We start from the raw sequence: 27427 nt of genomic DNA on the forward strand, positions 1-27427 counted from the left end.
CCTGCATTAATTTTGAACCCGACACCACAGTAACAAAAGATAATCACATTGGAAATAAGTTATTGATTGCATTTTAAGCAGTAAGTTTTACATAAAATTACATTAATGATGTTAACAAATAAATCAGGCAATACACCAGAAATTTAGCGATATCCTGACCTTTACTGGTCTTGAGATAAAATCCTGAGTCCTCTTAGTCTGAGACTGAGACAAGACCGAGTACAAATGCTGTCGAGACCGGGAGAAGACCAAGAACTTTAGACCAGTCTCAAATACAACACTGGCAAGGACAAAGATGTATTTCAACTATGGTGTTAAATGTGGACAGACGGCACATGCATGTACTATATAGTGTTATTTACAGATTAATTGTGTTGCATCAAATGGCTTTTGCTTCTGACACAGGACCTGCCCATCGGTGAATGTGATATTATAATGTTTATCTGTCAGAGAATCTATTGTGAAATAAATGGCTCATCTCCTTTAGTCTGTTGCTTTTCAAGAGGCCGTTAGCTCAGTGCTTTCCTGTGTTAATGACACATTAGTTTACTCAAGAGATCAGTTGATAGTGTTGCTCACACTATTTTGGCACCACAACATGTGATTCACACAGATAAAATAACAGGACATACAGAGCTTTACATAAAATCTGTATTTTATTGTGCTGATCCACTAGATGCATAATTTTAGCTGAACTGTAGCATCTGCTTTAGACATACATGAAATCTAATAGACAAACAACAACACATTAGATCTAGTTTTATATATTGTAGCTTTATTTATTTACTAAGTTTGTCACATTATGCATCCCTCTGCATCAAGTAAGTTTTGGGCTACATGATATCGTGGAAAAACTGCTGAAGACCCTCTTCTGGACGGGACACCAGACCACTGACCCTTTCTCATGAGCAATATCCACAGACTTTAATGACTGGATCCATTTATCTTCATCTTTATTACAATTTAGATATATCACATAGAACTCAAATTTCCAATTAAGCTGCATATTTAAAAAGCTGATGAATCATGTAAAGATATTTAATTTCAAAATAACTTGTACTGTTCAATGATATAATTAGAATTACAAAGCAGAACCACTGGTTTCCAAAAAACACGATGGGTTTATTTCTCTGTGTGTTCTTATATATTTTATCTAATGAGTGGTTTTAAAATGGTTCTCTTGCAGATCCATTTTATTGAATGATAACATGATTTATCTTCCCAACCTGATGAAGTCATTAGAGCACAATCACTATATAAATACTGCTTCTGATTTCTCCAATACCTGAAACAACAAAGAAGACTGTTTGATTTCCAGTAGAGTCAGTTATGAGTATGATAACAGACTCACAGTAGAGAAATTCCAGCTAATGATCAGTTAAATTCAGTGATCTCTCACCCTTTTGTTATTGTGGTGCTCTCAATCCATTTCCACACTCCCTCTGTTTTAATCAGACCAATCCAAAACTGATCATTACCTGCAACCTTCTGCAAAAACTCCTGTTATGAAAGAACAGTAATATATTGTATAATATATATGTAGTAGTAATAATTACAATAACAGTAATACACCATTCTCTCACTAGTTAAAACAGACCAACCCATGTGTCAATGTGCACAAACAAACACTAAATCGTTTTCTTTCTCACTCACTTGTTCCTCTTTGCTGTTTATGATCACTAGATCTGCTCCTCTCTGCTGACAGTCTCGTCTGCTGTCACTCCATTTCTTATACTCAGATGAAATATAATAAAAACTGAAGTTGCAGTAAATCCATTTGAAGTTGTCAGCACGCTGATCTATTAATACACCAGTTTAGATATTAGTTTACACAGTTTAGCTTTGTCCATGATGAAATGTATTTAAGCCGAATTGATGAACAGACACTTGATGTTTAAGTCAATGCTTATTTTTATTGGAGTGGAATGATAGAAAAAAAAGATAAATTTTAATGATTTAATGAGGAAAAACACAAAATTACCTTGTTCGCATATGCCACGTTGGAGTTCATCATTCTTGTTTTTTATCTGCTCTCTTTCCTCAGTCAGATTATTGATGTGGGATCGTAACTGGTTTCTCTCGGTGGTGAAATACACACAGAGCATCATTACAGCAGTCAGCAGAAGAACACACAGCAGACACAAACACACTTCAACTGCTCTGTGCTTTCTGTTCTTCACCGAGACACTTCCTGAAGACGACAGACAAGATTAAATTAGTCGTCACACTTCTACTATATTCTTATGAACTATACTCTTACAGTTTTTATCAACGCTTTGGCTCAATTCTCAAATGAGATCTCGCAAATAAGTTCAGATCTCTGAACAATTCATTTCTTGTTCACACCAAATGTGAACTTTTTTATTTAAGCAAATTGCACGTGTTTTGCACAAGTGTTTTGGTGCAAAAGAGTAAGTACTACATACATAATATCTTAATCCACATGGCCTGCTGATCAAAACTGACGAGTTGATTCTCTGTAAAACTGTCATACTATTCAACGCATCTAAACAGTCTTTCATTGTGTGAGCCATTCAGTTATCAAAATCTGTCAGACATACGTGTCATTTCTAAAAATATTTTGTTTCGCATCTCACTTGATGACAAAAAAAATTATGAAATGTTTTGGGTGAGTAACTACATTTTGCAGACATGATGTCCCATAAAACAGTTGTGACAATTGAGTTTAGAGAATGTTAAGACCAAAATAAACCAAAGTAACTGAGAAAAACACAAGAGATACTACAATACTTCTGTCTCTCTGTTATAATATGTATCAGATGAATTACATTACCAGTGTGTTGAAGTGGCTGATGTCTCTCCGTGTTTGTCCACAGATCATAATGTCTCTCAGTATCTGCGCTTTCATCCACCATCATCTCCACTCTTTCTCCTCTGTCCATTTCCACAGTCTCAGTCATCATTGTCACATTTTCATATATATCTTCAGTTATCTCTGATCTCTTAATGTCATTCATTATAACACTGTGTTAATGGTTAATGCTGCAGTTTTTCTAGCTTCAGATTGTTTAGGCTACAATGCTTTGCATTTCATCAACCTGTCGGAAAATAAACGGAAATAAATAAGTCAGAAATAAACTCATGATCAAACTGGTGTGAATCACGTGATATTCAAGTTGCCAAGACAGGAAGGATTGAGATGTGCCTATTCACACCAAAAGTCTAAAAACAGAACCTTTATGATCATAAGAGGTCAGGCAATGATCTCATTGTAACGCTGGGTGAACTAAAAAAAACAAAAGAGTTGGATCCAAATGCAGAAATAGTTTAATAACTAAATAAACACCAGATGACTGAATGAGCATCACCAAACATACTGTACATCCAACTAAGGACAACACCAGACAAAGAACATGAGAACAATATAAATACACTCAAGGGGAGTTTGGCAAACAAGACACACCTGGAAACATTCAGGAACTAATCAATAAGAAAAACTACAAAGGACTACAAAACTTGGCACAGAACAGGAAATAACATAAAAGTCCAATACAATTGACAAGGGGAACACAAGACAGGATTCATGACACTCAAAATCTTTTCTCTAAAGCTGAATTTTGTGATTTTGGGCTCCATTAAAGCATCACCGGATGGATTTGCAAAAATTATTGTTTTCAAACATGTTTCCTCAAACAACGAGCACTGAGGTACACCAGCGGTTAGCTGATGTGACTTAAAGAACCCACACACTACAGGATAATCAGGCAGATTCTGGGCCCAATCCTCCCCTTCCGACAATCCTAGGTAAAGTCCCGATTATCTTGATGGTTCTACAGATTGTCTTATCAGATTTTCCTGTGGTGGGAGGTGTGTTAAGAGTGATTGAATAATCGGGGCTGCACAGATCTAATATCCAACATGTGGAATGTCTTTTCTTTATTTCCCCAACGTGATTTATCCGTGTTCTCGTACATCATGGAAGTCTCTATCATTCATTACACCTCCACCTTTTAGCTGAGCAATGCATCTTTCTTCTACAACCCATCACCACATTTTCTTTTTCAACAATACATCATAACATTTTCTTAACACATTCAGTACATTTCAGCCTTAACACTTTCTCAATTCAACATGTTAAATCCACATTAATATTTCCATTTTCTTTTTCTAACCTTCTACCCTTGTGTTTAGTCCACAACACTCAATTTGACTATTAATTCAGTCTTTCTGGGGGGGTTGTAAACCCTGCCTGCTAGAAACACCTCCAGTGGGTTGAAGACGCTTTCTGTTTCTCCGCATCACTCCTCTGTCAGACTCTACAATATATGATCTTGGAGTCTGAGCAGGTCTGCGAACAGATCCATAGATCTGCTCTGTGGTAATCCACACTTTTTGATCTCTCTTTATTGGAGGTAAGGAATGTGGTTTATGATGACAATTGTAGTTAATCGCAGTTAATTGTTTTCTTGTTTCCTAATTTTTTCCCCTGAATGGGAGACAACTCAGGATCCAGGTTTCTTGGTAGTAAAGTGGTAAATTGGTCCGGATACATCTGCCCATAAGCAGTTGAGAAGGGAAAACCTGTGCTCCAAAGGTGTTGCTCTGTAAGTCAGCAAGGCTTTGTTTGAGTCTGTTTCTTTAGTCCACAATCCTTTAATTGTGCGTACAGCTCTTTCAGCCTCTTACCTTTTCTGTTTGCTTGGGGATAATGAGGGCTGCTCGTAGTGTGTTTGAGATTGCATTCATGTGCAAACTGTTGGAATTTACATGATATGAACTGCGGCCCGTTGTGGGAAATGACCTCCTCCAGAATGACATGATGAGCAAAAACATCTTTGCCTACTCTGACTGTGACCTCAGAAGATGTGACGTTCAGATGTGCAACCTCTGGAAAAATAGTCTACAATGAGCAGGTACGTTTTCTTTCGCCCTTCAAAAAGATCCATCCCGACTCTTTGCCAAGGACGTGCCGGAAGAGAAGTAGGTAAGAGTGGTTCACAGTGAACTATTTTGTGGTGATTGCATGTGTGACAGCGTTCAACCATCTGGCGAATATGTGATGAAATACCCGGCCACCAGACTGAGTGTTGTGCTCTGGCATGGCACTTTGTCATCCCCTGGTGCCCGTCTTGTATTTTTGTCAGAATCTCTTTCTGCAATGTCACTGAAATGATAAGTCGGTCACCTTTCAACAGGATGTCATCAGGTACAGTCAGTTCTGCTCTCACCAAGCCAGAAACAGACTGACAAAGGAGATCAGAGTTGCTAAAAGAAGCTACTCTGAAAAGCTGAAAAACCAGTTTTCAGCCAACGACCCGGCATCAGTCTGGAGAGGCCTGAGGAACATCACCAACTACAAATCACCATCCCCCCGATCTGTGGAGAATCAACAACTGGCTGACACTCTCAATGCATTCTATTGCAGGTTTGAGAAGCCCAGACTCACACCTCACACCCGCTCTGATGTGCACTTCACACATCCACCATCACCTCCTGCAACCCCTCTCCTCCCCCCTTCTGCCATCCAACCTGAGCTTAAGGTCTGTGTGGAGGACGTGAGCCGAGTCTTCAAAAAACAGAAGACTAGGAAAGCTTCAGGCCCAGACGGCATCTCATCTGCTTGTCTAAAAGCCTGCGCTGACCAACTGGCCCCAGTCTTCACGCAGATCTTCAACAGATCATTGGAGCAGTGTGAAGTTCCCTGCTGCTTCAAACGCTCCACTATCATTCCGGTTCCCAAAAAACCTAAAATCACTGGACTTAATGACTACAGACCTGTCGCTCTCACGTCTGTGGTCATGAAGTCGTTTGAAAGACTGGTGTTGGCCTATCTGAAGGACATCACTGGACCCCTTCTGGATCCCTTTCAGTTTGCTTACAGAGCAAACAGGTCTGTGGATGATGCAGTCAACATGGGACTGCACTATATCCTGCAACATCTTGACAGACCTGGGACTTATGCACGGATCTTATTTGTGGACTTCAGTTCGGCCTTCAATACCATCATCCCTGATCTTCTCACAGCCAAACTGACTCAGCTCTCCATGCCATCCTCAATCTGTCAGTGGATCTCCAGCTTCCTGACAGACCGGCAGCAGCGAGTGAGACTGGGGAAGCTCACATCCAGGACCCTCACCATCAGCACTGGCGCCCCCCAAGGGTGCGTTCTCTCCCCACTGCTCTTCTCCCTGTACACTAATGACTGCACTTCTAAAGACCCCTCTGTCAAGCTCCTGAAATTTGCAGACGACACCACCGTCATCGGTCTCATCCAAAATGGTGACGAGTCTGCTTACAGACTGGGGGTTGAACAGCTGGCTGTCTGGTGCAGCTATAACAACCTTGAGCTGAACACGCTCAAAACAGTGGAGATGATTGTGGATTTCAGGAGAAAATCCCCAGCACTCCCCCCTCTCACCATCATGAACAGCACTGTGGAAGCAGTGGAGTCATTCAGGTTCCTGGGCTCTACCATCTCTCAGGACCTGAAGTGGGCAAATCACATTGACTCCATTGTGAAAAAGGCCCAGCAGAGACTGTACTTCCTTCGCCAGCTGAAGAAGTTCAATCTGCCACAGGAGCTGCTGATCCAGTTCTACTCAGCCGTCATTGAGTCTGTTTTAAGCACTTCCATCACTGTCTGGTTTGGTTCAGCTACCAAATCGGACATCAGGAGACTACAACGGACAGTCCGGACAGCAGAGAGGATTATTGGTGCCCCCCTGCCAACCCTCCAGGACCTGTACTCTTCCAGAGTGAGGAAGAGAGCAGGTAAAATCATCACAGACTCCACTCACCCTGGACACCCCCTGTTTGAACTGTTACCGTCAGGACGGCGACACAGATCACTGGCCACAAGAACATCCAGGCACAGGAACAGTTTCTTTCCACAGGCCATTTCCCTTCTGAACACTTAACATGCCCCCCAAGGCATATGCCTGCAAGTGCAATACTCCCACTGTCTAGTGCAATATTCTCTTAACTCAGGTGATATTTATATTTATATTTATATTTATATTATTCATACTACTCAAAATACTGTAAATATGTTCATAATCTGTAACATGCACTAGACTCCCACTGTCTAGTGTAATATTCTCTAACTCAGGTGATATTTATATTATTCATACTTCTCAAAATACTGTAAATATGTTCATAATCTGTAAATGTTTATTCAGACTAAACCCAACTGTGACCCCTTTTTTTTACTTTTTATACTATTTTATTTTATTTTATTTTTTTATATATTTTATTCTTAGAATTTGTATTACTATGTTTCTTGTTGTATTTGTATTTGTATATGTGCACTGGAAGCTTCAGTACCAAGAAAAATTCCTTGTGGGTGCAAGCACACTTGGCAATAAAGCTCTTTCTGATTCTGATTCTGATTCTGACATATGGCATCAGCTCTTTGCTCACTGTGTGTTTTTCTGGCCATCCGGCAAGACCGTGTTCTTTTACCTTTTTGCAGGTTACATCCTCTGCTTGGACCCACATCCAGAGGTGCGCGTGAAAGTGTGTCTGCTGTGATTAATTTTTTTCCTGGAACATGTTGGATGTCAAAACTACTCAAAACAAGCGAAGGTGAAGGCGAAATCTGAGAATCCTGGGTGGGAGTTCGTCCAGTCCTCTTCTTCCCAGCAGTGGTTTGAAAGGTTTATGGTAAGGGAGAATCGTACAATGCAGACCTTGTAGATATGACACCAGTCTCTCACACGTCCACATCACTGCTAGTGCTTCTTTTTCAATCTGCACATAGCGCTTCTCAGTATCCTTTAGACTGCTGTATATTAATGTCACAGGTTTTCATGTTTCATCTTTTTGTTTCTGTGACAACACGGCGCCTATGCCATAGGATGATGCTTCTGCAGCAACTTCTGTCTGTCTTTCAGGTGAATATGCTTCCAGCACTCTTGGTGAACTCAATATCTCTTTCAGTCTGTGAAAAGTTTGTCTCTGTGGCTCATCCCACACCTCTTCGTTTCTTTGTCTGAGCAGTTCCTTCAGTGGGGTGATGAATGAAGCAAGTTGTGGTAGAAATTTTGCGAGGTAGTTTCCCATTCCTAGTACTTTGCCTACATCTGCCTTTGGTTCTGGCATGTGTAGAATAGCCCTGACCTTGCTTGGGTCTGCCTCCAGGCCTCTTTCTGGGATCTTGTGACCGACGAAAAGCATTTCAGTCTTAGCAAACTCACATTTATCGTTCAGTGTGAGTTTCTTCAAGACATTTTTCAGATGCTGGTCGTGCTCAAGTTTGTTTCGGCAAAAGACAAGAATGGCATCTGCATGATGTTTAACACCACTGAAATCCTCCAGTAGTTGAGATTTCAATTCCAAATGAAAGGAATTCCAATTCCAAATGAAAGGAATTCCAATTCCAAATGAAAGGAATTCCAATTCCAAATGAAAGGAATTCCAATTCCAAATGAAAGGAATTCCAATTCCAAATGAAACGAATTCCAATTCCAAATGAAACGAATTCCAATTCCAAATGAAAGTCTATTGATGGATTAATGAATGTGGTGAGTCTCGACTCTTGGGTCAGGGGAATCTGCCAAAAGCCTGATCAGGTTTTGTGAAGATTGTGGCGTCTGACAGCATGGCTAAAGATTGATCGACAGCCGGAAGAATGTGGTTCTCTCTCTTGACCCATTTGTTTAGGTTTAGCAAGTCCACACATATACAAATTCTATACAGTGTCACTTGAGTTGAGTCTTCAACAATTCTGTTCAGCAATTACCACTGAACACTGATTGAAACTCTGCAATGTAGTTGATGTCATGTTGTGTGACTGTATCAGTTTGATGAATGAGATTCAGGGCCTCTATAGCAGGAAAGACCCAGAAGAGATTTTGTGAGTTTGTTTACAACATACACATCTTGAATGCTGCTGTGTCCTTTTGCACTCAGTACACTCTGAACACATCCTTTTACATCCAGAATGTAATGCCCTGGGTCGTGCAGTACTTTTGGGGGTGTTTTTAATTCACCAAACTTGTTTGCTTTGAAAATGTTCTCTGGAACGGCAGTCACAGCTCCTGTGTCAAGTTTAGATTTGATAGGAGTTCAATTTACAGTGACAGTCTCTGTCCACTCCGTTAATGTTCTGTAAGTCATACGTTCAGAAGGTTGGTCTGGACCACTCTTAGCTTTACCTTATCACTGTTGCAGGTCTATATATAATTCTGAAGTTTTAATACACCCAGACAGTGTTGAATTAGGCTAATTCAAGTGTTTTCATGCAAAGAATAAAATTGTTGTTAGATTTTTAATTACAGTATATTATTATATATATTATATTATTCATTTAATTAAAGAGCGCTTTTAAAGGCCAGTGAAAGCATAGGCTACTGTCAGTTAAGTCCTATTCGGACGCTAATATTGTTTCTCATGGGCTTGTACGGTATTTTAAACATTTACAGGGGTAAGCCAGTGATTTTAGTGCCGTCCGAATCCATAATATGAGTGTTTATTCTCACCCAAACCGCATAAAAATCCCTGGCCAAATTAGTACTTACTGTTTTTTGACAAACAGGTCGTGGTGATTTAATTGCCGTCTGAATCCACATCTCTGAGTTTACAAGAAGAGATTCAAAATCCACTGTTTAAATCCTTTTTGATCACTGCCGAGCACCGTACGTAAGATGTACACTTTTATTACTGAAATGTGAAAGTATTTACAAGAACAATATTTCATCGCAGCTCCACCTCAGCGAACAAAAATGTGAAAGAGAAGAAAGCACGTCAAAATTTGAAATGGTTATTATGGCAGCAATATATGATACAATTTAAAAATATGTAGGCTAGGCTATTATAGGCTATTATAGTTTGGATTATTTTTTATAATATCCCATGAGTCCTAATAAATGCAATTTCAACTATTTCTGAATTTCTTTTATAAAGAACACCGCTTTCTCACATAATGCAGTGAAGCAGCCCCTGCACGAGAGAATAATTGATTCTCGAGCCATCGATATCAACCAATTCAGCAGCATCGCCACGGACAGCACCGGGTAACGTCGAACGTGAGAAGGTTATATCTTAAGCAACTTCCTAAGGTATGGTTCGGGGAACACGCCTAGAAATGGTATACCTTTAGTTAAGTTACACCTTAAGAGTCTTCGTAGCACGCTAAGAGACAATGTTATCGGGAAACGCAGCCCTGTCCTTTTACCTCACACAGACATGCACTGAACATTTCAAAAACTTTTAGCCTTTAATGTTCAAACCGGAGTCAGACAATGATGGAGAGACTCAAGAAGAAGTGACAACATGTAGAATGCAACAGGACATTTCTGAATGGTTAGTTGATGAATTTATGTAGCTTATGTGTAGTTATCTTCTAGTCATTGATTAGCATATTCTAATATAGATTCCTGATAATCTATAAATGCTTTCCCGGGGGCGGGGTTTATGTAAATTTTAGGGTTGTGATGTCATTAACCAGGGAGGAATGTCGTGTAGTCCCAACCAGCCTTGTGTTGTAGTCTTAAAGCAATTTCTTCCTTTGCTTTGAACTTTGAGCGTTGTAATTTTGCAGATGTTGTTTATGCTCAAACAGCAACATTACACACTAACTAAAGTTAAAAAAGAGAAGACATAATCCACCACCCCTTTAAATTGGACTGTTTTACTGTTTGAGGCTTTACTTCTGACTGCATCCATGTGATACCATGTTTTGGATTGGTTAACCCTAACCCTATCCTCAAAAGTATCTACTGTCTGAGAAATATCTTATATTTAATCAATAAATTAGAATAATAAGACACGAGCTGTTACCAATCAAATCACTAACAATAATATTCATCTTTGAGTTGCATCTGAATTGGTACAATTACACCCGTGTAAATATTGTTGAGATTGTTTTCTTTAAATGAACATTTTGAATATAGAAATATGATGGAAAATAAAATGATAGGTTTACTTTTAAATGTGAAACTGACATCAAAACACTTAATGAGTTGCCGAAATAGCAAATACTTGTCTAAAATTGTCTAAAATTCAAGTCACTCATTATTCTTATTCTTGTTTATTGAATGTTTTTCTATAATATCAATATCCTCCTGGGAACCAGGAATAGACTTTTGTCCACTGTAGTGGACATTATATTTGAGTGAATTTCTCTGACACCACACATGTCACGTCACAACCTGTGTGTCCTGTAAAGAGCACATTCAGGACTTCTAAGAGAGATACCAAATGTTTGGAGGTTTCACCATGAAAACAACTTATGCTCGGTCTTTAAAAATGTCTGACATTAATTTAGTGATCAAATGTAGCACTCTTAGAGAAATATGATAATATATTGTAATTATAATTTAAATCGGACTACTTTTCAAATTGTATTTCATAAACCAACATCTCAGGAAAATGTTATGGGGTTTCAGATCAAAAAATGACTTTCTGTTACAGAACAGGGCCTTGATTTCATACGTGTCCACTTTAGAGGACATCAGGACTTAAATCGTCTTTATCAGGCATTTTAGGAGACACAACAAGTGAATATGGAAATAAGTTGTACATCAATATTCCTATGAAATATTAGATATTATTATTAAAATGTTGCTAATTATTACTCCAATTATTACACTTCTTTTTTTATTAAATGTTGTTCCAAGAACACATTAATGTGCACGTTAGATACAGTGTATAGATACATTGCATTAAAGCTGCCGTCGGCAAAAATTTTTTGATCATATTCAGAGTAATCGACACTATAATCCGACAGAACAACATAAATAAGGTGGTTTTAGAAAAAAACCCGAGCTTCTAACTCCACCTGGAGCGTGTTATTTGTTTTGCAAAAATCCAGCGCTCCCGCTTCATCAGGTCCAATCAGCGCAGGGGGGTGTGAGATCTGACTGTCAATCACAGGTCGTGCACACGCCACAGATCCCCTCTCACTCGCGCACGTTAATATCACATGCACACGCCACGCCTGAAGTTCGCCTGGAGATTGCATGAAGCGTGATGGCGGAGAGAAAATCTACTAACAAGCTTCCAATTCCTCGGTTATTGCTATCTATGGATAGATTAGCCAGGGCTGCCTACCTCTGAGTCCATGGTGTTGATAGATGCTGAAGAGACAGACGCGTTCACAGAAAATCAGGTACACACGCACAGTGACGCACTGACGAGCACGACCTCGATGGGAGGGTGCTCGCTGGTAGTGGGGAGGGGCATGAGAGTTGTAAACATTCAAAATTTTGGCTAATCGACCCAATCTGCCAGACTTGCCGACGGCAGCTTTAAATGGGGAAAAATAATTTATGGCCATTTTACCCACATATTACATAAAGTAAAATGGTGCATCAATTCATTCCGTTATATCTTTCATAACATAGTTGAGAATCATCTTTATACAAATTTTAGTTCAAATAAATCCTGAAACCCCAATATTTATTGGTGATTGAAAAAAAAAAAATCCCATTGTTTTTGCCTATACTTATAATTTCATGTCATTTAAAATTTTAAACAACTGAGTCCTGGTGTCCACTACAGAGGACATAGCATAACATATGAATAAAATGTCATTTTTCAAAAATGTTTTTTTTTTTTTTTTTTTTTTTTTTTTTTTAACCATTTGTTTCTTATGCTCTAAACAATGTGATGACATGGGAAAAAAAAACTAAATTCAAATTAAATAAAAATTCTGGGTCTCACATGTGGGGATATCACATGTGCAATTGTGCTCATATTTGTAAAAATAGCTATTTTGCTCTTGTGATGTTGCTTTATTATATGTTGTAATGTAAAAATCTCATACAAATACTCTTTTTTTGCGATCTTTGAATTTTGAGGGTGTTTGTATTAATTTTTGGCTTTTTTTTTTTTAGACAATCCTGCATTGATTTTGAACCCGACACCACAGTAACAAAAGATAATCACATTGGAAATAAGTTATTGATTGCATTTTAAGCAGTAAGTTTTACATAAAATTACATTCATGATGTTAACACATAAATACACCAGCAATTAGTGATATCCTGGCCTTTACTGGTCTTGAGATAAAATCCTGAGTCCTCATGGGCTGCGTTCCAGTCCAAAATTGTCATGCCCTTCACTTGCTAACTTCCCTCCGTCTCGTTCACTCGGATGTACGTCATTGCGAGTGCCCACTACTGGCGGAAACTGCAATGGGCTGAATTGGAACGTCCTAAGCCCTTGATCACTTGGAATCAGCTATGTAGTTGATTTATTATTTACATTTGTTTTCCCTTTAAGAATTTGTTTAATGCAGCATCCAAATGTATATATGGTGTTTGGGTTGTTTTCAATAAAAAAAATTGAATTAATATATCACAATCGCACTGCATTGTGGGACATATAGGTGCCTGAAGTGTACATATGAAGTAGACTTGCTCCCTCGGTCAAAATCGAGGGAACGAGGGTCTGTCCATCTAAACTTCCCTCGTCCACTTCACGAAGTGGAACGCACTTCAAAATGGCGGCGGGGATTCCCCCGAGGGGAAGTGTTTAGGGAAGTTCGCAAGTGCGTGTCTAAAAGTGGACTGGAACGCAGCATTAGTCTGAGACCGAGACACGACCGAGTACAAATGCTGTCGAGACCGGGAGAAGACCAAGAACTTTAGACCGGTCTCAAATACAACACTGGCAAGGACTGAATTCAAAAGATGTATTTCAACTATGTGGACAGACGGCACATGCATATATAGTGTTATTTACAGATTAATTGTGTTGCATCAAATGTGTTCTGTTGGCTTTTGCTTCTGACACAGGACCTGCCCATCAGTGAATGTGATATTATGATGTTTATCTGTCAGAGAATCTATTGTGAAATAAATGGCTCATCTCCTTTAGTCTGTTGTTTTGCTTTTCAAGAGGCCGTTAGCTCAGTGCTTTGTGTTAATGAAACTCAAGAGATCAGTTGATAGTGTTGCTTACAGTATTTCTGCAGCACAACACGTGATTCACACAGATACAATTACAGGACAGTAAAATATTTTATTGTGCTGATCCACTAGATGCATAATTTTAGCTGAACTGTAGCATCTGCTTTAAACATACATGAAATCTAATAGATGAACAACAACACATTAGATCTAGTTTTATATATTGTTAGCTTTATTTTATTTACTAAGTTTGTCACATTATGCATCCCTCTGCATCAAGTAAGTTTTGGGCTACATGATATCGTTGATTTCACTGTTTGTGGAAAAGGAAGTAGATGAAAGCTTCTGTAATTGAGTTTCAGTGGTAAAGAGTCTGAGGCTTTGATGAGGAAAGTTAAATACACATCCGTGGAGATCCATCCATCACTAGAGTCACAGAGGAGAACGAGGGTCCATCAGTTTGTCTGCTGGCTTTGATTGCTCTTGATATCACCAACAGGGAGGAAAAACTGCTGAAGACCCTCTTCTGGACGGGACACCAGACCACTGACCCTTTCTCATGAGCAATATCCACAGACTTTAATGACTGGATCCATTTATCTTCATCTTTATTATGATTTAGTTATATAACATAGCACTCGGATTTCCAATTAAGCTGCATATTTAAAAAGCTGATGAATCACATAAAGATATTTCATTTCAAAATAACTTGTACTGTTCAATGATATAATTAGAATTACAAAGCAGAACCACTGGTTTCCAAAAACACGATGGGTTTATTTCTCTGTGTTCTTATATATTTTATCTAATGAGTGGTTTTAAAATTGTTCTCTTGCAGATCCATTTTATTGAATTATAACATGACTTATCTTCCCAACCCGATGAAGTCATTACAGCACAATAATCAATATTTAAAGACTGATTCTGATATCTCCAATACCTGAAACAACAATGAAGACTGTTTGATTTCCAGTAGAGTCAGTTATGAGTATGATAACAGACTCACAGTAGAGAAATTCTGGCTAATGATCAGTTAAATTCAGTGATCTCTCACCCTTTTGTTATTGTGGTGCCATCGATCCATTTCCACACTCTCTCTGTTTTACTCAGACCAATCCAGAACTGATCATTACCTGCAACCTTCTGCAAAAACTCCTGTTATGATAGAACAGTAATATATTGTATAATATATTATGTAGTAATAATTACAATAACAGCAATACACCTTTCTCTCATTAGTTAAAACAGACCAAGCCATGTGTCAATGTGCACAAACAAACACAAAATCGTTTTCTTTCTCACTCACTTGTTCCTCTTTGCTGTTTATGATCACTAGATCTGCTCCTCTCTGCTGACAGTCTCGTCTGCTGTCACTCCATTTCTTATACTCAGATGAAATATAATAAAAACTGAAGTTGTAGTAAATCCATTTGAAGTTGTCAGCACGCAGATCTATTAATACACCAGTTTAGATATTAGTTTACACAGTTTAGCTTTGTCCATGATGAAATTTATTTAATGAAAAGTCAGTGCTTATTTTTATTGACGTGGAAGGGTAGAAAAAAAGTTAATTTTTTAATGATTTAACGAGGAAAACACAAAATTACCTTGTTCATAAAGGACACGTTGGAGTTCATCATTCTTGTTTTTTATCTGCTCTCTTTCCTCAGTCAGATTATTACTGTGGTTCAGTATCTGCTCATATTTGGTAAGTATCTGCTCTCTTTCCTCAGTCAGATTATTGCTGTGGGATCGTAACTGGTTTCTCTCGGTGGTGAAAAATACACACAGAGCATCATTACAGCAGTCAGCAGAAGAACACACAGCAGACACAAACACACTTCAACTGCTCTGTGCTTTCTGTTCTTCACCGAGACACTTCCTGAAGACGACCGACAAGATTAAATTAGTCGTCACACTTCTTGTTTTTTGTTCAACCAAATTTTAACTTTTTTATTTAAGCAAATTGCACGTGTTTTGCACAAGTGTTTTAGTGCAAAAGAGTAAGTACTACATACATAATATCTTAATACACATGGCCTGCTGATCAAAACTGACGAGTTGATTCTCTGTAAAACTGTCATATATTCAACGCATCTAAACAGTCTTTCATTGTGTGAGCCATTCAGTTATCAAAATCTGTCAGACATACGTGTCATTTCTAAAAATATTTACGACATGGCATGTTTCACTTCTCACTTGATGAAAAAAAATAATGAAATGTTTTGGGTGAGTAACTACATTTTGCAGACATGATGTCCCATAAAACAGTTGTGACAATTGAGTTTAGAGAATGTTAAGACCAAAATAAACCAAAGCAACTGAGAAAAACACAAGAGATACTACAATACTTCTGTCTCTCTGTTATAATATGTATCAGATGAATTACATTACCAGTGTGTTGAAGTGGCTGATGTCTTTCTGTGTTTGTCCACAGATCATAATGTCTCTCAGTATCTGCGCTTTCATAGATATCCACCATCATCTCCACTCTTTCTCCTCTGTCCATTTCCACAGACTCAGTCATCAATGTCACATCTTCATATATAACTTCAGTTTTCTCTGATCTCTTAATGTCATTCATTATAACACTGTGTTAATGGTTAATGCTGCAGTTGTTCTAGCTTCAGATTGTTTAGGCTACAATGCTTTGCATTTCATCATCCTGTCTAAAAAAAAAGAAGGAAATAAATAAGTCAGAAAGAAACTCACGATCAAACTGGTGTGAATCACGTGACATTCAAGTTGCCAAGACAGGAAGGATTGAGATGTGCCCATTCACACCGAGAGTCTATAAACAGAACATTTATGATTATAAGAGGTCAGGCAATCATCTCATTGTAACGCTGGATGAACTCAAAAAACAAAAGAGGAGTTGGATCCAAATGCAGAAATAGTTTAACAAAATAAACAAAATAAACAAAATAAACAAAACCAGGGACCCGATAACAGAATGAGCATCACCAAACATACATCCAACAAAGGACAACACCAGACAAAGAACATGAGAAACACTTGGTCATTAATACACTCAAGGGGAGATTGGCAAACAAGACACACCTGGGAACAATCAGGAACTAATCAATAAGAAAAACCATAGACATAATAAATACATAGACGCCCTATTGGCCGCTTTGGAACGTTGCTGCGATACGTCAACACGTCCGCCATTTTGCGGAGGGCAAGACTGCGCTGTAATCAAATGCAAGTAAACAGGTGAGCTGTGGTTTTTCTGGATAAAAACCAATTTGTTTTACATTTATCAACCGATTTCAGTGGTTTGTATTTGGTGTACAAAAAGGTTCCATCTCTAGTTATTTAAAATCTCTATAGTTAGACTTATAAAATATTTTTTTAATAAGGAATGGCCAAAGCTCAGGCTTGTCATGTATTTGGCTTTTTATTCTTGGATAATAATTGTAAACACCCCCATACTGACATATAATTTAATTTTCACATTAAATTAAATAAAGTTTTCTTATTGTGGAAAAAGCATATTCTGTCATTGACCCGATTTTAGCAATAACAAAGATAACTGATGGATCCTTTAATGGGCTACAAATGATATGGTACAACTACAGTGCAATGCAAATAGTAAATATAAGATAAAGTGAGAAGTAAAGGCTAATAGTAAATAGTTTAGTCAAATAAATAAACAAACAGTATACAGCAAATAAAATAGTAATGAAAAGTATAATTATATAATATCATAAGTACTATAATATTATTATAATAATAATATATTGATAATAGCATAGTTTATGTATAATACTATAATAATAGCAATAGAATATGAAATATCAATTACAGAATATAGACAATAAAAAATAAGTTAAATAGTTACTATGAATAGTACAATAATTTAACAGCATAACTGTAATAGATTGATAATCGCAAGTGGTATATTATTATAATAACAATAATAAATAATGTAAATTTATATATTTTAAAATATGATTACATAGGCTATATAAAATAAAATGACGCAACCCTGTCTCTTTTTGTTAAATTTCAGTTTTTAAAAGGTATAAGAAGCTATACAAGTGAAGAAATAAAGTAAACGATTCAGTCAAACATACAGCAGGCTACAACGTTAAATAGCCTAAATAAAGTTATGAAACTTCACTTTGCCCTCAGCCAAAACGATTTGCCAAGGAACAAATTATAGATTAATGAGACCAAAGATCGCCCATTAGATATACACAAGACGAATTATTCCCATGTTTAACCACTAGACTAAACACATCAGATCCAGCGGCGAACGTCAGAAGGACCAGCCGAGGTAAGGCTGTTCTCGGCGGGGTACATGAGCGCCCGGTGATCGCTGGATCTCACAACTCCGAAACCGTCAGATAACATTTTTAAATAGGCGCTATCTTTATAAATAAACCACAGATTTGAGCTTTAAACAACTACATTGTCGACTGAAAAACTCTTAAAACTACATTTCGTGACACAATAACAGTAGTATTTTAAAATTTCGCGGCCTTTCTCCTCTGAAAATAAAAATAGTAAATGAAATACAACCAGAAACAAATTTTCAGTTTTGCTTGTGAAAGATAATTCCCTGAGACCTGTTTTCAATTGTGTGGCGATTTGTAAAGCCCCAAGCAGCACACGAAATAGGCATTTTTCTCAATTCTTGTTATGAGAGGTATGGGAAAGTTGCCCTCCGCAGTATGGCGGCGCCATTGACGTACGATCCAGCGGCCAATAGGGCGTCTATGTATTTATTATGTCTATGAGAAAAACTACAAAGGACTACAAAACTTGGCACAAAACAGGAAATAACATAAAAGTCCAATACAAAAGACAAGGGGAACACAAGACAGGAATCATGACACTCATAATCTTTTCTCTAAAGCTGAATTTTGTGATTTTGGGCTCCATTAAAGCATCACCAGATGGATTTGCAAAAATTCTTTTTTCCTCAAACGACCCCCCCTGTCTTCCATTGGTTGGTATTCAGACTGTTTCCGTCTTTAGACAACGAAAGTGAGTAGGGGAGAGGTGGGACAGTTGAAACACTTTTCAGATAAACGTCGTTTTCTAAGATAAGGTTACAGATAGTTTTTTTGCTTTTCATGTGTTATTCGGTACAAATATAGAATGATTTAAGTAAAAATGTACTTTGAACGGTAGTTGTGCTTTGTTTCAATTGTCCCGCCTGAGTGGGGCGATTGAAACACAGGGGTGGGACAGATGAAACATAACAGTTTAACAATAGGCGATAAGCCTATGCGCATTTTGCGTAATCTTTCTAATAGGCTATTAGGTGACGAAGACAGACAAATCCGTTTACAATAAAGTTTCTTATATTTCTTCCTTGAGTCATATTGAGTGTTTGCAAGTTGAATAGCCTGTTATTATGAAGAAAACGAGGTCAAATGGAATACAATAGATTAAATATATTGAAGGCTGAAGATTGGACAATTGATGATTATTAAAGAGATAACATGTTGCGTAATTGAAAATAAATTTGCATTAAAAGAAACACAAGTCTAGGAACAGTATAGGCTAAAGACCTACTTCTGTAGGTTCATATGATTAAACTTTGAAAACACATCTTATGCATTACAAATGTTTTCAAAACACTTTTTTATTCAATGCTTAAACACATAGTGTGACCACATTAACAGCGGTTTTCTTATGACCAGGTTCAACTGACAGCGCCTCCAGCCAGTTAAACCTGTTTTGCCCTTAAACTAAAAAACGCTGAAATTGCACACTTGTGTGCAACCTCTGGAAAAATAGTCTACAATGAGCAGGTACGTTTTCTTTCCCCTTCAAAAAGATCCATCCCGACTCTTTGCCAAGGACGTGCCGGAAGAGAAGTAGGTAAGAGTGGTTCACAGTGAACTATTTTGTGGTGATTGCATGTGTGACAATGTTCAACCATCTGACGAATATGTGATGAAATACCCGGCCACCAGACTGAGTGTTGTGCTCTGGCATGGCACTTTGTCATCCCCTGGTGCCCGTCTTGTATTTTTGTCAGAATCTCTTTCTGCAATGTCACTGAAATGATAAGTCGGTCACCTTTCAACAGGATGTCATCAGGTACAGTCAGTTCTGCTCTCACATATGGCATCAGCTTTTTGCTCACTGTGTGTTTTTCTGGCCATCCGGCAAGACCGTGTTCTTTTACCTTTTTGCAGGTTACATCCTCTGCTTGGACCCACGTCCAGAGGTGCGCGTGAAAGTGTGTCTGCTGTGATGAATTTTTTTCCTGGAACATGTTGGATGTCAAAACTAAATTAAAACAAACGAAGGCGAAATCTGAGAATCCTGGGTGGGAGTTCGTCCAGTCCTCTGCTTCCCAGTAGTGGTTTGAAACGTTTATGGTCAGGGAGAATCGTAAAATGCAGACCTTGTAGATATGACACCAGTCTCTCACACGTCCACATCACTGCTAGTGCTTCTTTTTCAATCTGCACATAGCGCTTCTCAGTATCCTTTAGACTGCTACGGTGCCTATGCCGTAGGATGACGCTTCTGCAGCAACTTCTGTCTGTCTTTCAGGTGAATATGTGTGAGTTTCTTCAAGACATTTTTCAGATGCTGGTCGTGTTCAAGTTTGTTTCGGCCAAAGACAAGAATGGCATCTGCATGATGTTTAACACCACTCAAATCCTCCAGTAGTTGAGACATTCACCAATTCCAAATGAAGGTCTATTGAAAAAGTATCTCCTGAATTTGCACTCAGTACACACTGAAAGCATCCTTTTACATCCAGAATGTAATGCCCTGGGCCGTACAGTACTTTTGGGGGTGTTTTTAACTCACCAAACTTGTTTGCTTTGAAAATGTACTCTGGAACGGCAGTCACAGCTCCTGTGTCAAGTTTAGATTTGATAGGAGTTCAATTTACAGTGACAGTCTCTGTCCACTCCGTTAACGGTCCCTGTCGATGCCTCAACGAGTCCTGTTGTGAAACATAGTCCAGTTTGTACGTACAACATACAGCTGCGAAATGGGCTTTTTTCTTACATTTTCGAGACTCTGCAACTTTCGCAGGACAATCCTTACAAGTCTGTCCCATTCCGCATCTACCACAGTCATGTTGTGCTGATTTTGTGCCATCATTATGTCTTTCTGGCTTGTTTTGTCTCTTAAAGGGGTAGTATAATGCCCTTTTCACAAGATGTAGAATAAGTCTTTGATGTCCCCAGAGTGTGTATGTGAAGTTTTAGCTCAAAATACCCCACAGATATTTTTATATAGCATGTTAAAATTGTCACTTTTTGAGCAAAAACGCACCGTTTTTGTGTCTGTCCCTTTAAATGCAAATGATTTGCTGCTCCCGGCACAGAGGGCGGAGCTTCAAGAGCTCGTGTCCTTTTACCTCACACAGACATGCACTGAACATTTCAAAAACTTTTAGCCTTTAATGTTCAAACCGGAGTCAGACAATGATGGAGAGACTCAAGAAGAAGTGACAACATGTAGAATGCAACAGGATGTTTCTGAATGGTTAGTTGATGAATTGATGTAGCTTATGTGCTTCTAGTCATTGACTAGCATATTATGTCTTGATAATCTTGCTTCCAGGGGCTGTGAGTGGACGTTTAGTCAGATCCATGTAACACTGCTTGCTGTTTCATTTTGCCTTACTTTTTGGATAGCTTTAGCTAATGTTAGCTCTGGATCCAGTTGTAAACGTTCTGACAGTCCCCTGTCTCTGATTCACCCAACTCTCCGGTCTCGGATTAATTCCTCTTTAAATGCCCTGAAGTTGCAGTGTTCTGTCAGCTTGTGGACTGCTGTTATAAAAGTCTCTGCATTTTCACCATCATTTTATTTGCCGACACAGTTGTTGTCTAAATACTTCCACCACACATTCATAATTCTTTCTCTCTGACTCACTTAGCGGTAATATGGCCAAAATATTGTCTGCACCGTCTCCTATGGCATAGAACAACACTGTAAAAAATGTATAACCCTCCCAAATCAAAAATTACAAGTAAAATTCTTGTTGCAATAGTCGGTTAACATTGGCTCAATGAGAATACGTCAGGCTAATTGAAAAATGTAGATGTTATCGGTCACTTGACATTTTTGACTTGGGGATGTAATTTTTTTTTACAGTGAAGGAGTTGATTTGGTATTCCTCAGGTTTTTCACTCAATCCTGATGCTAGATGAAAGCTCTCAAACCATCTGATCCATCTTGGATGATCCGCTGAATCTGAGAAGTCGAAAGGCTCCTGGTGTGATACCATGATTTGGTTTCGTTCCTGCACGCGGTTCTGTGTAACCTATTCTTAAGATTCACTCCTGACATGTATTTTATTCTATAATATTTTATATACCCTCAACAGAGTGTGTTGAGACTGAGACGAGACCAAGACCATACCAGTAGTCCCCGTATTTCAACTATGGTGTTAAATGTGGACAGACGGCACATGCATATATAGGGTCAATTGTCATAATGTGGGAAATTTTTTTGCACTTGCAATGTGTAACCAAAACATTAAATCCACACCCAATACCATTTTAAAAACCCCAAGATGTGTCCTAATCCAATCAAAAGAGAAAATTCAGATAACCCATTCATAAGAGAAATTATAGACATATTAGTGCTCTTTTTGCAAGTCGTCTGAGACAATCTGCAGCTTCCTAATGTGGGACAGTTGTGTCCCCAATGTGGGACACTGAAAAATCAATTATAAAAGACCAAAAAATAACATTGATACATGTAGAATAGTAAAATCTTAATATATTTTAGATTCTCTCTTAAATCTTAGTTAGTAATTCTCTTGGTTATGGATGGATGAAACATCATCAGACCGATAATACAGTTTACTTAACAACAAACACAGCTTGAACAAACTTTAATTCATAAATGTGCTGTTAACTCCAGTTGAAAACGTTTAATCGTAACAGTCTTTTTCTCCAACCTGAACTGCCTTAATAAAAACAAACTGCAGAGGTTAACTTTGGACTCCTACAATTCTGTAAACAAGCAATCCTTGCATGTCAAGACACCTTTATCATCTATAACCCCATTGTTCTCTGCACAGCTTTCGGGGAACCATTGTGAACAGACTGGACAAGAAAGCCAGTCCTCTGTGACCTTGGGGTCCTTTATGTTACCGTACGAATGCTGGCAGATAGCACAAGCATCCTGGTTCACCTGTCTGGTGTTCTTTGTAGTATTTTGCTTTTTCCCCTTGTTCTCTTTGTTCTTAACCCCTCTCTCTTTGATGAAAAAAAAATGGGCATCGCTAGTCAAATCATAGGAAGGAGGCTTTGCCCTCTGGCGGCTGGTAGTTGGGCGTTCTCTGACAGGAATGGTGATCAGTGACTTAAAGGAGACATCTGGCTGTGTCACCACTTCCATCTGCCAGAGGTGGTGGGGTTAATATTTAAAAAGTCGATGTTGTAGACATGAGAGGCATGACCATCAACAAAGAGCAGGTGCGGCCGTGGATCATTTAGTGGAAGGCTTTTTAAAAACCACTTCCCCCATTCTCAGAATAACTCCGCATTTATCCACCCATTATCAGACATCCTTAGGTGCGTGTTGTTTGGGGACCCAAAAAGCCAGTCTGCCCTTAGCCTCTTGCCTTTGAATATGATGAGTGTTGGTCCATACCCACCAGCAGCATTGATACTGGCAAGACAGGTTGTAGTCTCGCCCTTCTCATCACTGGTAACCTCAAAACAAGGCGACCCAACCTCAGCAACCACCCTAGTTGACAGGAAGTGGTCCTGGAGCCCTGTTTCGTCACAGTTCCATATATGATCAGGAGCATTCTCCAACCCCAGACTCTCAATCGTATTTTTATATTTTTCAAACCAACCTTTCACCACAGTGGGGTTGAACCCTGCAGCTCTTGAGGCTGAGAGTGTCTCTGGTTTTCTGATGCTCAGGTTCTTGTTTTGTTTAAAAAAAAACCCTGAAACTATTTGTAGCCAGCCTTTTTCTTTGCTGAATCCCCTAATTCCTTTCTTCTCTGCAAACTGGTAGGCCAGTTTCTGTATGTCCGGCATTCTTAGGGGGAATCCGCGTTTTCCTAATGTGCATATAACTTGCCCCAGTTCAGCTTCATCCTCCTTGTTAATCAGTGGTTTTCTTCCTATTGTATGGTGAAAGTGGCCATTGCCTTTTATCCTGTGCTGGAGAGTAGATTTAGGGACATTCCATGCCCTGGCCAACAGTCTCGGCTGAGGGACCCCACCATCCTCAACAATCTGCCTATATTCCTCTATGGCTCCTCTCATCCTGTCCTGCCTCCACTGATTAAGTTTCTTTCTCTTATCCTTTCCCTGTTTCTGCCTCTCTTTCTGAGTCTGACAATCTGTCCCTGTCTTTCTCACCTTTGCCATTGTGATCTGAATACATTTCATTGAATTAATCAGATGCATAAAATAAAGTGGAATGGCTTTATTGGTTTTCTACTGCGTTTTTAAATTCAGAGCTATTTTTCATTTTAAGTCAACTACCTACCTTTTACACACACACAAAGAGAGAGAGAGAGAGAGAGACAGAGAGAGAGAGAGAGAGAGAGACGTACGTATGCATGCGCACGTACACACAAAAAAAGAGCCTTCAAACCGCCATCCAAGAATAAAAAATTAACATGACTGTAAAAATCTGCATTAACAGTATTCTAATATTGCATTACAAGACTAAAACCATGTAAATAAACATGGTTGTCCCACAAACCATGCCCCACCACACATTTTTGACTCATTGAAGTACTGTCCCACATTAGGCTGATCATGCTGTCCCGGATTTGGAAACCACATTTTCTAATCCGGGACACTAGGAAATTTGATAAAAATATAAAATATATAGTTTATACACACAAAGTTACACTTTTTTTTGATGGACAAACATTTCATAAGCATATTAGGCTAAAAAGTAGCAGGATTGCTTTGTTTAAAATGTATTTAACTCCTTAATATCAAATTTGTTAAAACTCTATGTCACTAACCTTCGGATGGTCTTCACACAAGGTGCCTCCTGTTTGATGATTGCTCCACCCTCAAATATGGTTGGACATTTGATAGGTCATGTGATTTTGATCACATGACACCACAGCTTTGTCTAACCCATAGTTTCACTGTCATTCATGTATTTATGGGGGACCTACAAACACTAGACCTCAGGTGTCCCACATTATTCACAGATTAATTGTTGCATCAAATGTGTTCTGTTGGCTTTTGCTTCTGACGCAGGACCTGCCCATCGGTGAATGTGATATTATGATGTTTATTATCAGAGAATCTATTGTGAAATAAATGGCTCATCTCCTTTAGTCTGTTGTTTTGCTTTTCAAGAGGCCGTTAGCTCAGTGCTTTGCTGTGTTAATGAAACATTAGTTTACTCAAGAGATCAGTTGATAGTGTTGCTCACACTATTTCTGCAGCACAACACGTGATTCAGGGTGCTTTCACATCTGTAGTTCGGTTCATTTGGTCCGGACCAAGGGCAAAAAATGATGCTTTGTAGCATTTTCAGGCGTTTTGGTTCCTTTTCACACCACACTGATCGCTCTGGTCCGAATCAGTTTATGAGTTGATAAAACGAACCAAAATGCAGTCACGTGACAACATCCACATCACTCGTTGGCCAGATGTGTCTTGAATGCATTTCTATAACTGCACTTCGATTGGTCAGAATTAACGTGCGGGAAAATTCCAACAGAACTCATGGAAGTAAACAAAGAGGTGGAAAATCCAGCAGACAACACGCCGCTGTTTACTATGGAGAGACGACTGCGTGGGCTGAATGTATCCCTGGTCATATTTTATTATATAGTTTGTCTACACCACTTTAGACAAACAACAATATTTGAGAATGAAGCGAGGATGCGGCTTGAAAATAATGTTAATAATTTCTATCAGGCTCCGCACCTCCTCACAACTCCAAGTTTGTCCGCGAGCTGCCATGCTTAAAGTGCAATCCGTCAACAAACATTTCTCCTCATCCCATAATGCACAGCGCAGCTGACTACGGCAACTGGTTTAGTCCAAAAATGCGCAGTTCTTTGGCAGTTGGTTTTGTTCGAGGTCAGATCACGTTCTTACCACAAACAAACCGCTCCAGAGTTCGTTTGAAAGCGTACTGAGACCTCCTCGAACACTTGTTTGGTCCGCTTTTGGTGCGCACCCGAGTGTGATTGCCGCATTCACCGTGACTCAGGAAAACGAACTCTAGTGCGAATCAACCGAACTAAATGAGGTAAGTGTGAAAGCACTAGTGATGTCCGGTTCGTGAACGAATCGTTCTTTTGAACCGGTTCTTTTTAGTGAACTGGTCGAACCAGTACACTAAATCGGACTGAATCGTTCGAAACAGTTCGCGTCTTGCGTCAGCACTGATCCACAACAAGTTAGTAAAGTTACTCACTTTCGGACATGCCTGAGTCCTGACAGTCACCTCTACTCAAAATAAACCAATATCCCGGAGTAGGCATATATGTTACTCCAGTAAATCCAACAGTTCACTGAACTGAGACGTGCTGAGAGAAGTGATGAGCACGAGCAGTTGATACTGAGCATGCGCGCACTACCGAACGTACAGGTACAGCGGTTCTCGGACCACCAGTACAGAACCGAGAACTGTTTCTTTCGGACACGTTCGATACGGAGAACCGATGAGCTGATGAGCTGAGCATGCGTGCAATTTTTTCAGAGGGACGAAATGCATGCAAATCTGAAGTATTTTACTGAACATCAATAAGTCTAACAAAATAAAACATGTTAGAAACATTTTTATCACATAGGCTACTGCCTTTTCACTGTATTATTTTAAAGATTGGAAACACAATGAATGGATTGTAAAACTAAACATTTATTATTATACTAAAACATTATTTTCTGGAACAGATCATTTAATTTCTAAGTAAGTTGATATACATTTTTGACGTAAACTCTTGCCAAGGTTTTAAAGGGTGCAAAGTAAATGTTTATAATGTGTTAATCAAAACATAACGTATTAAACATAGATATGCATCAAGTTTTTTGTTTTGTCGACTGAATAAGGCTATATAGCCTAGTAAGGTTTCAGTAGTTCTCAGCTCACACACAGGCGGTTCTCGAGTCAAGAACTGGTTGTTGCAGCAGTTCTCGCATCACCAGTACAGAACCGAGAACTGTTTCTTTCGGACACATTCGATACGGAGAACCGACGAGCTGGAGACACTGCGCATGCGTGATAACAACACCGTCTCTGAACCGAACTTTCTTTTGGCCAACTGATGCTGTGTTACTGTCTATGCGCTGTGCTGATACATGAGCACGGGTGAACCAAGGACTTGAATGAGGGGCCGAATTCGGCGAAATGTAAGTTTATTTAATTACAAATAAAATAAAAATGATTCACTTTAAGACATGTAAAACATCCGCGTTTGCGCATCGCCTTAGGCCTACCACAGGGTTAATTTTCAAAACGTAAATGTAAGAAACCTATCCAAGATGATTATGACGATGAGCACTATTATTTAACTGAAGTTATGATTACAAATGCCTTTATTTGAATGTATATTTATCCGCCGGGATGATAGAATTGACGTCATTACGTGATGACGTAAAAGAACTGGTGAACGTCTCGGTTACTGATGTAACCCTCGTTCCCTGAAGGAGGGAACGGGAGACGTAACG

At 38.8% G+C, this 27427-nt stretch overlaps 1 protein-coding gene across 4 annotated transcripts; it reads right to left on the reverse strand.

Annotated features, from left to right (window-relative positions):
• Nucleotides 1–936: 936 nt before the first annotated feature.
• On the reverse strand, nt 937–27134 carry LOC309489157 (C-type lectin domain family 10 member A-like). 4 transcript variants are annotated; one of them, XR_014202353.1, is made up of 6 exons: nt 24757–27134; nt 16209–16483; nt 15422–15696; nt 15121–15266; nt 14869–14969; nt 1222–1285 (listed from the first exon to the last, which is right to left on the reverse strand). XR_014202353.1 is itself a non-coding variant. In XM_082157732.1 (5 exons), the coding sequence occupies exons 1-5, from the start codon at nt 2976–2978 to the stop codon at nt 1150–1152; spliced, it is 777 nt and encodes a 258-aa protein (XP_082013858.1). In that variant the 5' UTR covers nt 2979–3596; the 3' UTR covers nt 937–1149. The 4 variants fall into 4 exon arrangements, 1 of the variants encoding a protein (XP_082013858.1); XR_014202354.1 differs by lacking the exon at nt 1222–1285 and adding an exon at nt 13913–14754; XM_082157732.1 differs by lacking the exons at nt 14869–14969; nt 15121–15266; nt 15422–15696; nt 16209–16483; nt 24757–27134 and adding exons at nt 1400–1500; nt 1654–1799; nt 1982–2191; nt 2795–3596 and having other exon boundaries at nt 937–1285.
• Nucleotides 27135–27427: the final 293 nt, after the last annotated feature.

The sequence above is a fragment of the Leuciscus leuciscus genome (assembly GCF_965113295.1).
Source record: "Leuciscus leuciscus genome assembly, chromosome: 24".
NCBI lineage: Eukaryota > Metazoa > Chordata > Actinopteri > Cypriniformes > Leuciscidae > Leuciscus > Leuciscus leuciscus.

Coding starts and splice junctions, on each gene's coding strand:
- LOC309489157 (XM_082157732.1), bottom strand. CDS start 2,978: ATGAATGACATTAAGAGATCAGAGATAACTGAAGATATATATGAAAAT. Junction 2,192..2,794: donor TCAGCCACTTCAACACACTG/GTAATGTAATTC, acceptor TGTCGTCTTCAG/GAAGTGTCTCGGTGAAGAAC. Junction 1,286..1,399: donor AGCACCACAATAACAAAAGG/GTGAGAGATCAC, acceptor TTGTTGTTTCAG/GTATTGGAGAAATCAGAAGC.